Source organism: Cygnus atratus, chromosome 21, assembly GCF_013377495.2.
Source record: "Cygnus atratus isolate AKBS03 ecotype Queensland, Australia chromosome 21, CAtr_DNAZoo_HiC_assembly, whole genome shotgun sequence".
Classification (NCBI taxonomy): domain Eukaryota; kingdom Metazoa; phylum Chordata; class Aves; order Anseriformes; family Anatidae; genus Cygnus; species Cygnus atratus.
The window spans coordinates 2,095,569-2,111,385 of NC_066382.1; the positions used below are offsets into that span (position 1 = coordinate 2,095,569).

General features: G+C 49.5%; 1 protein-coding gene across 1 annotated transcript in view; it reads right to left on the reverse strand.

Annotated features, from left to right (window-relative positions):
* SKI (SKI proto-oncogene) overlaps positions 1-15,817 on the reverse strand; it is a 106,106-nt gene that overhangs the window by 12,503 nt on the left and 77,786 nt on the right. Inside the window, exons 3-4 of the mRNA XM_035557800.2 lie at positions 635-760; positions 22-137 (exon numbers count right to left, since the gene is read on the reverse strand). Coding sequence (XP_035413693.1) covers positions 22-137; positions 635-760 — 242 coding nt within the window. The remainder of the gene's footprint in view (positions 1-21; positions 138-634; positions 761-15,817) is intronic.

The following is a 15,817-nucleotide window of genomic DNA, read 5'->3' on the forward strand; positions in this document are numbered from 1 at the left end:
CTTCAGTTCGCCTCTCCGTACCTGTCTCGGATCAACGCAGGAAGATGGCTCGAGAGCTCTTTCTCATTTGCTGATACAGCAGGGGACCAGGGCCGGAAAGCTGAGAGACGCTGACGGGGGTGGACACAGCCAATGCTCTGAGAAGGAGGAGAAAGAAAAACGAGTAAATACAAACATTCTCTTAAAAGTATTAATCACAAAGGAGCATTAGTTATTAAGGCCACATTTCGTTACCCCTAAAACTGCTCCCCCACTGGCTAAGACCTACTTGCTTAGCGGGCTCCACTAAAGAGGTAACTGTACCAATGTTACCCCACTTTTTATAGTTTGCCATCAAGTTATCTGTGGTTTGCAGAGACCACACAAGGATCCTGAGTCTTTCAGGATTCTTGTACCTCAAAGGCATGGAGGAATTGCTTACATCATCATCACAATCAAGGGCAGTGAACGCTGGAAGATGGCAAGGAAACTGGGAGGACCGCCTAACTCTATGCTTACTAGGAAAAGGACAGAAATGTTATTAATTTAGAAAAGCTGGGCAAGGTCTTTCTCACGTTTGCTCTTCTGGTTTTAGTAGAGGGATGTTATATGGGAATTCAATCTCTCTTTTGATTACAAAATACTCAGCAATCACCTTATTAGATGAACTGGATAAGGACCGTAACCAACTGGACTGTTTCTCCTTCTCAGTAGAAGCTGAAGTTTGGGAAGCAGAGTCATCTATTTTGGTTTTTTTGGAAGCAGGAGGATCTGAAGGGACCTGAAACAAAGAAAGAATCAGATGTAATTAGTCATTTTGCAATCAGCCTAGAAACAGGCTATAAAGCAAAAGCAAATTTCATATTCAAAAGTAAGAATCATTGCACTTTTTTCTGCATTTTTAAACCTAAGGAACAACAAAAGAGTAAAGACACGGGAGAGGCACAAACTACAACACAACGTGGTTTCATTCCTTCGTTTAAAACACCCAGATAAAGTGTAGGTGGTGCAGGAGTGACAGGGAGAAATATAAGTGAGACATTCACACCATGTTGCAGAGAAGTATCTGATTTTTATTATTTTTGTATGCAGAAAGGTAAGTTTTAATGTGGTTGCTGAACTGGAAAGATTATTTTAAACGAGAACAGAACAGACTTTGTTATTCTGTTTGCAGTGGTTGTTATGCCGATGACTTCACTACCCCACAGCTGCAGTGGATTCTGGGGGTGCTGCCAAGAGCTGCTTTGCCTTTTCCACAAGTGGCTCAGCTTGGCCCATAAATCATCCCCAAGCATAAGAAAGCCCTTTGGCAAGCAAAACGCCTTTCCTTCAACACTGTGAAGGAATAAAATTCCTATAGTCCCAGCGTGGCTTACAAAAAAATTGGTAACTACTGGTTTAACTGGTGCGCTGGGGATACCAGCTTGAAGCCCTGCCAGTACAAACACGTCTGTCGGCAGGGAGGGAGAAGGTTCTGGACCTTACTCTGCCAACAACTAGCGCAACGTGCCACCTCCGTTCCTCTTCCTTCTTCTTTTTTGCAGTTCTGAGCTCGCTCTGTTGCCATCAGCCTGGTTCTAAGTCAGGTGGCGGAACCACGCTGCAAGCACTAGGAACAGCTCGTCTCTGCGCTCAATTGTACAACCCCACAGCTCACTGTGATTTGGTGGGCAAGTATTTATGCCTGTTTTGCAGACACACCTGAATGGCAACATTTTGAGAGCTGAACTGCTTCAAAAGGAGGTGTATCTGTCAGTGAAAGAAAGGATCTTACTTGCCTGTGTCTTGTGTTCTGAAAGTCAGCCCCCTTCAGGGCATCTGAACTGGGAACTCAGAGACTGCTCCAGCGAACGGTTATTCGCTTCTGAAAGTCGAGATCTCAGTGACTTTACCTGAAGCATACACGAGGAACTCAAAGCAGTATTGCTAAATTGCGCTTATCCAGACTCCCAGCTGACTTCCAGGCAAAGCCAACAGCCAGGTAACTAGAGCAACACCATCCCTTCTGCACACCTTAATTAGCAGGAAATGATGACCTGTCCAAGAACAGCCTGCTGCTCGCGTGGAGGCAGGGTACGAGCGCGAATACCCAGCCAACGCCAGCTCCTCTGGCAGCACGCGGCGCTCTTAGGGCTCCTCCAGCCCCATGTGCATAGTAACAGAATCAAACCAAGGCTGGAGGCTTTAGTACAACATTCCCTGGCACTCTGGAGCTTGGGGCAGCTTTCCATATGTAGCAGATGAAATAGTATGACATGGGTGTGTATATGTGTAACCGCAAGTACAAAATTAGCCCGTACCAGTGCCAAATGCCAGCCTCGGTGGATTTGCAGAGGATTCCTCCGGCACAGCCTCGGGCTTTCTTGGGGTTGACGCTGGTACTGGCTATGGCGTGGTACCTCCCATCCGACCCAACTAAGACAAGGCATTTCTAAACGCTTTTTGTAGAAATCGCAGGACAATGCATTGGAAAAGATTTGGTTTTGCTTTCAGAGATGCTGTCTGTGCAGAATTAGTGACAGCATGAGAAAAGTATTTGGCAAGTGACTCCTGATCCCAGCCCTATCCACTGGGGATGGTGAGCAGTGTGGGGAGGGGAGACTGGGCGGAGGGTGGGGAGGAAGGGGCTTGGAATGAGAAAGGCAGCAGGTGGCAAGGCTCAGCGTGGAGACCCCTTCCTACGCCGAGCAGCATCGCCCACGGAGCAGCCGCCCCGGCGCTGCCCCTCCAGCACCACGCGCCCAGCAAGAGCCAGACCCGCACCCCAGGTCAAGTGCAAAACCAAGCAGCCTTGGGAGAGGAGAGCAGAGTGCCCGGTTCTGAAAGGGCTGGGGGAGAGGTTTAATGAGAATGATCTCATTTGCACTTTTAAAGAAATCGAGTCTCCTCTCCAGCTTTCTCCACTGTCCCCCTTCTTTTCCCTGAAACCGAGGCCGACATCCCAGGCTCAGGAGGGCTCTGAGCACAAAACCCATCAGTAGACAAGGGAAAGATGCTCAACCTTTCGTTGCCAGGAGCCAGGACTGACCTGAAAACATGAGATGCTGCAAGAAAACAAGCAGTAAGCAAGGTGTGTGCATGGGGGGAAAATGGTTTTTCCTTCCCCACAAACGGATGGAAATAAGGTGAAAAAAGGGGGAGAGAGAACAGGTGCTGACTGCGGCACGCAGGTTTTGTACCTTCAAGTCATCTCCCACCACAGCACTCGAGCATTCCTAACGGACCGGTGCTGTCTACAGGGGTAAAGCACTTCAGCTGGACTCGAAGGACTGCTGCCAACATAATTCGTGAATTACTGGGATGACCTTGGCCAGTTTTCTTTCCATCCCTCTCCCATTTTGTTTACACAGATCTCTGCCGCTTGCGGCACGGATTGCCTCTTACTATGTGCTCATCAACACCCCCACGTACGAAACGACTTCTGGGTCCCATTTTAACAATGCAGACATGCAGCAGTACCACTAGTTTTCCCACCTGGTCTGTGAAACCCTCAGAGAATACATGCCGTTATGTGTCAAAAAATGGAGGGTATCTCAGAAACTCCTGAACTGGAAGGTGTCTGGCTACAGCCCGTAGTCGTCTGGCGAGTCACTGCTCTGGTGTGTTCCTGTCGGCCTGGACATCCCCTCCCGCTGAAAACGCTTCTGCCCCTCTCCCCAGAAATGCCATGGCTGCGTCATGAACTCATCAAAAACTCCACCTATGAACACCAAAAGCGGGTCAGAGCTGTACTGTACTGCACTCCTGGAAAAGACAGAATTAAATTGTCTACAGGAGATACCAAGGGGAGGCACAAGACCACATCCTGAACACGTCTCTCCGACTAACTGATTACATCCCATCCGGGTTAGATCCCAGGCAGCAACAAACAACAAACCCCACTCTGACACTTCCATCCCAGCCCCAGCAGCCGGCAAACCTCGGTACCGGCTCCAGTGTGGATGATTTTATTTCATTTTCTCTCTTTGCCAAATATTGGAATATATGAAGTCGCAAAAGAAATACAGAAAATCTGATGCAACTTTTTTGCCATCTCTTCATACATGACTTATCAAAAACTTCAACCCAAACCCTACAAGACTGGAATAAATATTTCCTCATTTCTTCCTCAGTTTTTCTTCCACTGCAGGCAACTTAATGACTTGTTATCAAATAGGCTTTGCACTTGGCAAAGCGGTTTGTTAATACACATTTTCTCAAATCCACAGATGTAAGAAACTTCATGACACAGAGCGGGCCCAGAAATATTATGCGAAGCATTTACTTAAGCTTTTGGACTGTTGTTTTCTAAAGCAATTGATATTTGAGGGAAAAAACATACATAGAAAGATTTATAATGTTCCTTAAAAAGGAATCTCAAAGTACGTTCCAAAGGGAAATTTTGGCACGTGAACTTTCATGTCAGCCCTTTTAAGACAAACTGAGACTAAGCAGCCTAATTTGGCCTCTAGCCAACCAGGGCCACATTTGACATGTCAGATCAAATTTCCCGGTTCAGTCCAGCAGTACAGTAACAGAGCATGAGACCAGTGGAAAGGATTTTTGGCCCTCTACTTCTCAGACAGCCCGGCCCCGCAGCACCAGGTCAGCACGGGGCAGGGAGGTGAGAGTCGCTTCTAATGGCAGAGAATGGAAGATGAGACCAGCAGAAATCCTTTAACTTTGTGATTTGGGACTGCTCATGGATATTATCCTTGAAGCCTGAGGATCTACCAAACTATGTTTTCTGAAATAATTTGCCTCTTTTCCCTACCTTATTTCCACCGCTATGCTGGGCTGATGAGGTGCCTTGAGCCCTTCGCTCCTTCCTCTCCACTCTGCTGCACCCACCCAGCGCCTGCCGCACCTTCGGGGTGCTCTGTGATGTGAGCAGCTATCCACTAGGGGATAAGCTAAGACCACTACAACCAGGACAGTGCTCCCTCTGGGAAGGAGGCCAAGCACAGGCCCAGTGCCGCAAAATGGTGAAGCCAATGGGACCGCTCACAGAACACCAAGGGCCCTGTGGTGGTGAAGCTTCTGCCTTGTTAAGGAGGGAAAATACGAGGTGAAAAGAGGTGAAAATGCTGAAGAGGCTGACTTGCCTGGGGAACTTAGCTTAGAAATGTAACTTCAGACAAGAAGCCCGTGCTCCACCTTCTGATCTGTCCTCTGAGGATAAAACCTCACCAGAGCTGGGACTACGTTTGGCATCAAATTCCAGAACCTAATTGAAAACACAGAGCTGTGAGGACGGGGAGGAACGGCGCATGTTTATCTGTGTGCGTAACCTTTCCCAGGCTAGGTGTGAACGCATTTCCGCTGTGTGTGGTGACGGGAACGAGTGGAAGAAGAACGCCAGGCTTCTGCTCTCCGAATTCAGCGCTGCCGTGCCAGCCTGGGCACTGCAGCCGCTGCCGTGCCCTGGGGACCAGGAGCAGGTGCTGAGACCCACGCTGCGCCGCCGCGATTCCCCCCTGCACAGACACCGAGTGTGCTCCGTGCCAGTGCGGGGCGAAGCCTGAGACCTGTGCCCTGGCCCAGTCCCCTCCGTTTAGAGAGGGGCTGGAAAGGTGGTTCCCACACCAGCACAAGTCACGGCGTCCTACGTGACATCCTTAGAAAGGTTTGTTTATCCTCCCGATTGGTTTAATGTCCTCCAAGCTACCCCGATACCTAAAACTCTGAATTTCTGTCTCTAAACACATTTTGGAAATAGTGGAAAGCTGAAGAACTCGATTTCATCCTCTGGTGTAAATCAGAAATGTCTCCATTGAAAACTGCAGCTAAAAAAGCATGTAAAACCAGAACAGGCAAAATAAAAAACGGGCTCTAAATCTACAGACAGCACAGCAGCGTTTTGCTCGAGCTATCTTTCTTGCTGCTAGCTCATGCAAACAGCTGAGTTCAGTTATACCATGAGAAAGGGTGGGGTTTCCTGTCTCATCTAATACTCCGTCTGGGTGTGAAAATTAAGCAGCTTTCTCATTAGGGGCACAAACCACAAGACCAGACGCCTGTCTGATACGAGCATGGAGAAACCCCAGAGATAGACTGCTCGGGTTCAAAACGTGTCAGACATCCCGAGATAAAAATACACAAAAAATGAAAGAGCGGAGCTGGCGGTGAGCACATTTTACCACCAGCATCTAATGCCCACACTGGCACTCGGTGCTGAAGCAGCAACCCAGCTGGTGCTGCAGTGGCTCAGCACCCCACTGACCTGGTCTGCATTCGAGGTTCATTTCGGGTCCACTGGGTGAGCCAGGTCCTCTCACTGACTTTGTGAGCCTTTGTTTAAAAATTATCTGGCTGCTGTTTAATGTGTTTTTCCTGTTACAAACTAGCCCTGCACCACCTCAGCTCACATTTTTCCCCAAAGGAACTTGGTGTTTGGCAAACACCTGGCACAGCAACTGTCCTACAGCAAGTGGTAAGGCAGACGCAAGACCATGGCTTTCCTTACCCAGCAGTGAAAAGTGAACCCAGGCAATTATCCTGATCTCTCCAGTTCATGCTACTGGTAATGCCTGCAGAGCCTTAGGAAAGTCTCCAGATAATACTTGCTTAGATCACTACTGAGAAATCAGAGTATCTGAGCTCTGTTCCTGCTCCGTGAAGAGCACACTGGCTAACAAAACGGGAACTGAAAGGCAGGACTTTCAGGTGCTATTCCAAATGGCTTTACTTGGTCACTGGTGTGACCATGGCCCAGTTACTTACACTCAGCTGACCCATAGGAATAAAATGGGTAGTTAGTTAGCCATCTTACAGGGGGCCATGAGGTTTTTCTTCTGCTCTGACTTGGAAGAAAAGGCTGCAAAGTCTGCTTGTAAGCACAGGGAAGCCATGGCACTGTGTGGTCCCTCTTCCTCCAGTCGTACCATCCCGTTCCTTTCTTCAGCTCCCTGAGCCTGGCACAGGCTCCTGCTGGCGCAGCGATGACTGTACGTTGCACAGCCCTGTGGCACGGCATTTCAGAAGAAATGTACCTTTACCAGTGACAAGTATTCAAAGGTGCTTCTACAGGTTGCTGAGATGACAAATCCTGAGCCTGGGAACTGCCGCTGGAATTCTCCACGTGCAGCTTCTATGAACTGCAGGCCTGGGTCTATCTAGGAAGAGGCTGAATCACGCAGAGCTGAGAGAGCTCTGCGCTTATCTCGTTTGTCCCGAGACTTCTTTCAGACTTCTAGTCAAAATCAAACTAAAAAACAAAACCAGAGGTATCTGAAATATGGAGAAGAGCCCTTGATCTGCATCCTCTAAGCCTCCATGAGCACACCAACTGGTGGTGAGAACACCTGCTTCCCAAAGCCTCTTTGTGCCTTGGCCCAGAAATGATTACTAACGCATCAGACGTCTTTATCAGGACTGCACTTTCACATGGATTAAAGAAAAATCAGCTACAGATTGATAGCTGTCTCAATAATAAAAAAGCTAAAAATAATGCTGTTCTATGGAGCTATAAGAAGATTTACTGCTTGTCTACTGCATGTTTTTAAGACAGAAAAAGCGCACCCCACTGCAGTGTCAGTCCTAGAAGTGTATGTAGCGTTTGTTTTATTTTCCTTTTTTTTCCCAACTGTGGTTTTGCTGGGCAGCAACCCAGGCAGCACGACCAGGGAGCTTTCCATCTTCCCATGTTTCACTGCTCTGGTGGAAGCACAAGCACCCATTTTACCTTGTCACTGGCGAGCGTACGCCCACAGGAAGGATTTGCTTTTGTTCCTGCCTTCAGAACAGACGCGCCGGCTGCCGGCGTGTCCCCCAGCTCTGTGCGGGGGACCCTGCTGGGAACCCCCTGGCTGCAACCAACCTGCTCCGCACTCCCATCGCCGAGCCCTCGTGGCCTTGCCGTGCCTCTCCTGGAGGGAGATGTTCTGCTTGTGCAAAAGCTGGCTTTTACTGCACGACAGCCAGCTGAAGGCAACTGCTGCGCCGTCTCTGACAAAGTGCTACGGAAAGAGGTGGCCTTACAGACATAGGAAGTTGTGATTTTCTAGAACACTTCTACATAGCCCCTGGCTTAAGTCACCAGCCATTTTCAAAGCCTCTTGTCTAGCATTAAGAAAGAAAAAAAAAAAAGTTTTCTCTTTTGTCTCAACATTTCTCCCCTTGTATTTATCTTACTATAAAAGCTGGGTCAGGTGCTATTTGATGACTGCACTTACCCTAAGAAGGAGCAAAAATTAATGCATTTTTCTAAGTCATGGTATTAAAAGACCAGAAACAACGCCCCAAGAAAACACCAAATCCAGAAACTCAATTTTGAAATGGAGGGAGAAAATGCAAATAATGTCACCGCTTCTCTACTTCAGAAGGATCAGTAAGCCCTCTGGGAGTCTTTCGGGCCACTGTGCACTTTCCTGCAACTCGCCAACTCTTCCCTGCCTGCAGTATCAGGGAGGCAGGAAGGGGAGCAGGAGGACACAGCTAGGGCTACTAGAAACTTGTGCTGAGAAAAACGCTGAGCCACTTCGATTAGCTGCTTAATTCCTGATCGCAACAATTACTCTTTTATTATACTGCTCCGCCTCTAAATCTATCATATAAAATTATTCTTTGATATAGATCCACCCAACCTAAACCCAGCCGCCAACCCCAGCCTCCTGGCACCCCAAACCCCACCGCCTGCAGGACGGCGCAGCGCCACAGCTCGCGGCGCGCTCGGAGCCAGCTCTGCACAGCCCCCTCATCCCAACAACACGCGGCCAGGATGACGACACCACTGCGCGCTGTCTACAAACAATATGCTCCATTGGAGGCTCCAACAATGCGCTCTGTTATGCTCTAGGCTCTGTGGCCTGCATCATTTGTGTCCCCGTAAATTAAGCCAAGCACCCCTGGGCTGTTACTCAGGAGCCACAGGACAGACACCCCGCAAAACTGGCTGTTTCTCTTCATTTTCTACTTCTTACGGTTTGATGGGAAATCATTGAGTATCTCAGGCCTAACAGTCAAACAAAGTAGGAGGCAAATTCTATGTAACTGAGCGATAGGTGGAAAGGTAGTTTTGGGTGGTAGGGAAGGCAGAGAAGAAGAAACCAGAGGACAACCTCCGTGGCACGCAACCGTGTTCAGAAAGCACAGTCTCCCACCCCGAGTGATCCTGCATCTCCGACTGCTCTCGCTGGGACCTCTCCATGAGGCGTGAGGACGGAGAGCCGACGCGCGCCGCACGGGGCCAGCGGCAACGTCAAAGCCAGGCGTGGCTGCGGCTGCCTGCTATCTGCACGGCAGCAGTTAGCTGCTGAATAAAGTTCTCCTCTGATTTTCTTTCCCCCTTTCTTTTTCTTCGTGTTTTTTTAAGAGACATCTGAAAAGATAGCTGCTTATTTGCTAAGCGATGTACTTGGGTTTTGGCTCTGGGTGAAGCAACTGGGAGCCTCTTTTCCACTGGCTACGAGTTTGTTTTGCCCTTCCAGTGGAAACTAAAAGTTATGGCTTGAAACGAATTCCCTGCCCTGTGGTTTCAAACAAAACAAAACAAAACAAAAAAAAAACAGCTCCCGCTTCCCGCTGGTTGAGTCGAGCCAGTGGTGGAGCCCAGCGCAAAGCAGGTCAGGGGACGGCGAAGGAAAAGGGCCCCTCTTCCCCCGGCCGTTTGTGTTGGCAGCAGCCGGCTGGGAACTCTGCGACGCCGTGGCAGGCCGAAGAAAGGGGGGTGCGACTGACTGAGAAAAACAAATTAAGCAGGCATGTGTGCCTGCGCACACACAGGCACGGGGGTGCGAGGCAAACAAGGCAGGTTTGGCAGCTGGAGGGAACCGAGGGCTCGGCCCCCACTGCAAGGGAAGCGGAGGGAAGTTCTGCCACCAGATTCATCAAGGAAAATCAAAATTTCCTCTGCGAACAGATCTGCTTTGCCTGATCCTCGCTGAATTGTTTGCGGGGTCATGGTTCTGGACGTTAAAAAGCCCTTTGTGGATATTTTCTCCTCGCATTTTCTTTGAAACGAACCCAGGAGCTCTTGCCGTAACTGCACGTAAGTTCCAGCTGCACGCTCTCTCCAAGGCTTCGGTTCCTGTACTGTGGAGACATGTCCACTCTGCCAGCCAAGAATCTCATTTTAATTTCAAATGTTACATAAAAGGGCAAATATTCCCCTTGTGGTTTCCACTAGTATCGGCTCTACCAGGCACGGTGATCTTCCTCCAACACCAACGAATGCACAAAGGCCCCCAGCGATGGGGCAGTTTGGGAACCCTGCAGAGGGTTCGAGGGCTCTGCATGGGGCCAAGCTCTCCCCAGGTATGGGGCCAGCAGCGGCAGCTCCAGGGCGCCCTGGTTTGGGTTCCTCCCCAGCTCCCTGGGGCCTGCAGAGCTCCCTGCGGCACACAGCCGACCTCTGACTCAACGCGGTGACGCCCCTACAAAGCTCCCAGCACCCCGCAGTTCGCATTCCTCCTTTTAGTTAATTACAAGGACGGTATTTGTCCGCAGAGACCTCCTTGCTCTTCAGCACTTCTTCCTCTCGGGTTCATCTGCCCTTCACTCACCTCTCCCCCTGTGCCACCCTTCCCGAGCACAGGCCATGCTCACGGGGTGCACGGCCAGGCCCATGGCACGGTATTTCACCGCTGCGGTTACGCTCCAGCTGGGTCCCCCCGCAGCCTTCTGCGCCAGAACTTCACCGGGGGCTCGGACGTGAACTGAAAACCCCTCGTACGGCACTGAGCATCAGGCAGAAATAAGGCAGGATTGTAAGGATCAACTTTATGGAGAGCTGCCAGAACTACAGCTCCTTGAATCATTTTGTATTTTTAACTGCCTGTGTGCATTCTCTGAGGCAAAGCTCTAAGGTCTGTGTTTAGTCTTAAATCAGAATAATTACGGGAGGGAAAGAAAAATAATCATAATGGCAGAGTCAGTAGGCAGCGCGTATTTTACAGCACACTCTCACAATTCAGGGCAGAATCAGGCCCTCGCATCCCACCACCTCAGCAGGGACTCGCGGCAGGCTGCTTTTCCTCCCGGCCCGTGGCAAAGCCTGGCACATGTGCGCCGGCACGTGACGCCCAGGGGAGAGGGCAGCGGAGCTGGGCCACTTGCCAGCCTGCGCCAGGGCCGGCAGTCTGACACGTCACGATGAATTACTTCAAAGGCAGAAGAGCCAGCGGAGCGTGGCAAATACAACCCCACTTGTCTGCACAGCGACCCACGCTTCCTCGGGGTTATTTATAGGGCCCCTCCGACAACCTGCTCTGCATCCCCACCCTTCTGCGACCTCAGGAAGATGCCGTTTGTCAGCAGATGCATGCTGGTTCTGGGGCCATCTCGGTAACCAGCAGCACGCTAGCATTAAAGCTCTGCAACAACTGGGATCCCCTGGGCTGCGGAGAGGCGGCACTGCCCCAGGACTGCGTACATCTCTTTTTCGCTTGGATTTAATCTACTGGGGGTGACTTCAGGAACGCTTGACACGACCGCGTAAGAGACGATCTGTGTGTCTCACCACGGGCCTGGGAGCCAGGTTCTTTGCTTCCAAGTCCAGGCACAGCAAGGCCCAGGGAAACAACCGCAAGGAGCTCAAACACTCCCAGATCAGGGACTGATAGTTCCAGATCCGATGCAGCTTAAGGAGAAGTGCAATGGAAGCCTCTGGTCCTGGTGAACAAGCGGTGCGAGGCGCCCGTTAGCTCACCGGTTCCCGTGGGACTGCTACCTGCAGTCTTCACCAGAAGAAGACGTACAGACGTGACTGAAGGAGCTCAGCAGTGACCATACAGCTAGAGATATTTTAGGTGCAGATGGGTTTAGGTGGGTTAGACACTGAGTGCATTCAGTATCATCACCGGGAGGTTTCTCTCCTCATATCTTTGCTGTCAAGATAGGCCATTTCTATAGAAACACCGCTTTTGAGGAGCATCTTCTCACCAGCCATATATAGAAGATGGGAAAAAACTTAATTCTTTGCTTACAAAATGTTTTGAAAGCTCCAGACAGGCAGATGCTTCCTTAAGTCCCCGACAATAACGTGCTCTACAATTCTAGGAAAGCCACAAGAAGCTCATCCACTTTAAGTAACAGTTATTACTTCTGAAACCTCCCCAGAGCGCCGCGGATGAAGGCAGACAACCAATTACAGTGTTAGGCTTCCAAAGCTGCTTTGGCTGCCTCGAGAAACGAGCATCACGCGCTCTTTGCTCCAGATGCGGAGTCGGGGGGTGAGTTAGGAGGGAAGACAGGGGGCAGGAGGGCTGGGGGATAGGAGACCTGTCCTCGTTCAGCAAATCCCTGCCGCACATCATTCCTCCCCTGCCAGGAGGGCTCGCTTTGGGAGAACCTGCCCTGTTCCAGGGGGCGACAGACCTAAACAGGCCTCGTTTCAGCTGGGACGTTCACCATGCAGGACTGACACGCTTTGGAAAAGACCTCTGTCTTTTAACAGGGCTGGTACCAACCACCACCAAGCGGAGTAACTGAGCAAAATGCTACGGACACCTGACACGCACACCAGTGAGGCAGGGGAAGCCGTGAGCAAATTGTCTCATTCAATATGCAACACATCGACAAAAAGCCCACCCATTTTCGGTCTATTCCAAGATAAACTCACCTTTTGACTTCAGATAAGAGATCTAACAGGAAACACCCCCAGCACGTATGCAAATATATGGAGCTGGATACACCTGATCTCAAAACGCTAATTTTGTATAACCAAATGAGGCAGTAGAAGATAATTAGAAGGGGAAAATGGAAGGGGAATGGGATGGACAGGAGGGGAGAATCTGGGGCACCACAAGAAGGCTTTCAGCTCTTGTGTAACGTGACAGATTTTAAGCCTTTAGGGGGAGAACTGGCTAAGCAATATTGCAGTGCAGCGTGACTGCGCAGCCACATGGGTTGTGTCTGCTACAACTCTATTAATAGGACGGGAGATTAGAGAGGTCTGACTCCGGACGGGCTGCATCCACCGGTGCAATTCCTGCTTTCTGTCCCTGCTCTCTCACCACAGAGGCTCGCAGGGGCGTTCCAACGGGACGTGCACCCCGACGGGGCCACTGGGGCACACTGCTGCCAGCCTGGGCTTCCCGCAGTGGAGCGAAGGGGTCACTGCCCTGTTCATCCCCCAGATCCGACAACGCAACCAGGCTTTTGTTCATACCTACTTCAATTTAATGGGCTTTAAACACTAATTTACTTTTAAGTGTTTAAGTGAATTGTAGAATTTAGGGCTCAGTTGGTACACGTACAATGAGCTGGGTTTGTTGTACCCCAGTACTAAACATGAACACCCACCGGGCATGACAAGCACGTTTTTTTCCCCTTACTTCTCACTTTGGTGTTACAATGTGAGTTCTATTCCACATCCCTCTTCTGTGTGTGTAATGGGCCCGACCCCTATAAAGACGGTCAAATAAATATCTGGTGACCTCACAAGTATGAAAATAAGCTTATTTGAAACAAAAAGTATATCTTCAGGGGCTTTGGCACTAACTTTCAATTATTTTTAATTGCCTGGAAAATTAAAGTAAGAAAATAGTGTGGTATAAATGTTAGGGAACATTATTAAGCAGTTTTCATAATATCTTAGCCGTAGCTTAATAGACAAAAAGGGTTTTTAAACCTCGGTCATCTGTTCAATATGAATGGACTGTCTGTTCCCATACTTCCTCAAGGGGCAACTGAACCGAAATATTCCGTGATAGAAACCAGACTCAGTTTGACCTGGTAGGCATCGAGGACTCCACAGAACCTTCAAAATTGGGGTTTAATTACAAACCACCACGGAGCCTGGACTGCAGCCGGAGAGCAGAAACACAAAGAAAGGAGTTGAGAGAAGGTTTGGAGCTACAAACACCAACCTCCCTTCCCCCGTTTTCCTTTTCTTAACCACGGGATGGAGTTTTCTCTCCTATCACCAAAAGAACTGACTTACAAACTGCAAAGTAAGCAAGATTTCCAAGGTAACTGTCTAAGTCTGCCCTTGTTGGGGAATAATGCTATCACAAGTCTCTGACAAGTCATCAAACACATCATGGGAATCAACACAGAATTGAAATTCAGCCCTGGTACCGTGACGGTTTCAAAGTCTCAGTCTTTATTTTTTTCTTTTGTCTGAAACTTCGAAGCCTCAATCCAGCCTAGCCAAAAAAAGAAAACCTTACGTAAGCAGCCATTTGTGGCCTGCTACATTCTGGGCAGAGTAAAAGCATGCTACATCTGTGTCAAAGTCATGGTATAAATTAGCAATAAATACCTGACCCAGAAGTCTTGGGTCGCGAGGAAGACTGAATCAGGCCCTCGCTCCGTGAAAGCAGGCACAGTACCATCAGCAGGAGCAGAAGGATGATCAGGCCCGTGTGCTGGGAGTGTAACTGCTCAGTTATACACTTGTTGCAGTCAAACACCAAAAGAAAAAAAAGCACAACTCAAACATGAAAGACGACAACGAAGCTAGATTGGCCACCCTTCCACTTGCGCAGCCCAGTATAAAAAGAGGAGCCTGAACAGACCAAGTCATGGTTCAGATGCAAGCAAAGGCTTTGTATCGATTTTATCCACTAGTTAACCAAGAAACTACATCACCAATTCCAATCCCAAATCTTTACTCACCCCATATTAAGGACCCCTCTGTTCCCTGTTCCTGAGAAGGAACCTAACCAGAGCAGGTTCCCCTGGAGGCTTAGCAGAATACCCGTGTCCGTAGGAGCCCGCAGCCCACCGTGGAGCAGAGCAATGCACCCTTACACGGCTCACTGCCATGGGGCGAGGCGTGTGGCTGGCTGGCTGAGAAGCATTACCTGGTGCAAGGCACCAACGCGGCAGGATCAGGCCTGAGGAGGTAACGTGCCATCCGGAGACTGAGCACAAGCAGACGAGATGGCTCTGGGGGAGGGCTGGCTGCAGACAGGGCAGATTTTTGTCTCCCCAAGGAACAAAGTAACAGCCTGCTGGGATAAATGCACTGTGCTGCCCACGGTGTAAATTCAGCTTAGAGAGTGTGAGTCAGAGGGAAGTTGACATTTCACCTACAGAAACGCTACTGAGGCTGAGAAATATAAAAGTTCATCTCCAGGAGAACCTTGCTGGCCGACAATGGGAGCAAAAATTATCACCTGCAAGTAGACGCAAAAGTGAACTTACTTGCTGCAACAGCCAAAAGCTTCAAAGGCCTCAATCACATCAGAGCACCAATAATTCCTAGCCATCTAAGCTCTCCCATGCATGGGGCTTGAGGGTTGCTTTCCAAGAAATTTTGCTCAGGTTCTCCCAACCACCATGGTGAGACTTTTGTTTAAGGGGGAAAAGAACTGAAGGAGGCTGCGAATTCACCACCTCCGTGAAGCTCTCTGCAACGACCTGCTAACCCTGTTCTCTGCAAGGCCAAGTTCAGCTAACTTCCACGAAAAACAGGCTGAACCGTTACTGTACAGAAGCAAAATCCTGCAAATGGAACAAAGTCCCTGCATAACAGAGAGAAAACAGCAAATTTCAGAAGGGGGGAAGGAAAATTATTTAAAATACAGAACAGAATCCCAAACTTTTATCAAGGAATAGGGATTAATTTTGTGGGAGAGAAGTTTATCATTTCCACTGCTGCTGCTGCTGAAGTGGGAGGAAGGAACTGCAGGAAGCCAGGCAAATAACGTCTGGCTCAGCTGTTCAGGGTAGCAGCTGTCCTGAAATCCTCATTGGAGGGAACAAGCCAGGAGGTCAGGGAAGTCATCATTATTTGGAATGAAGAAGGAAAACAATAGGTTGGGGCCCTCTGTCTGCTTGCCTTTCTCATGTCTTTTGTTAGCTGTTGTCTTCCCAGAATAGCTGGTGAGCTGTGTTCTAGGCAGATCTGGGCTTTGGCTTTGTCCGTGCCTTTTCTCCCCTGCAACTTCATAACTAAAAAAGCGAGACCCCC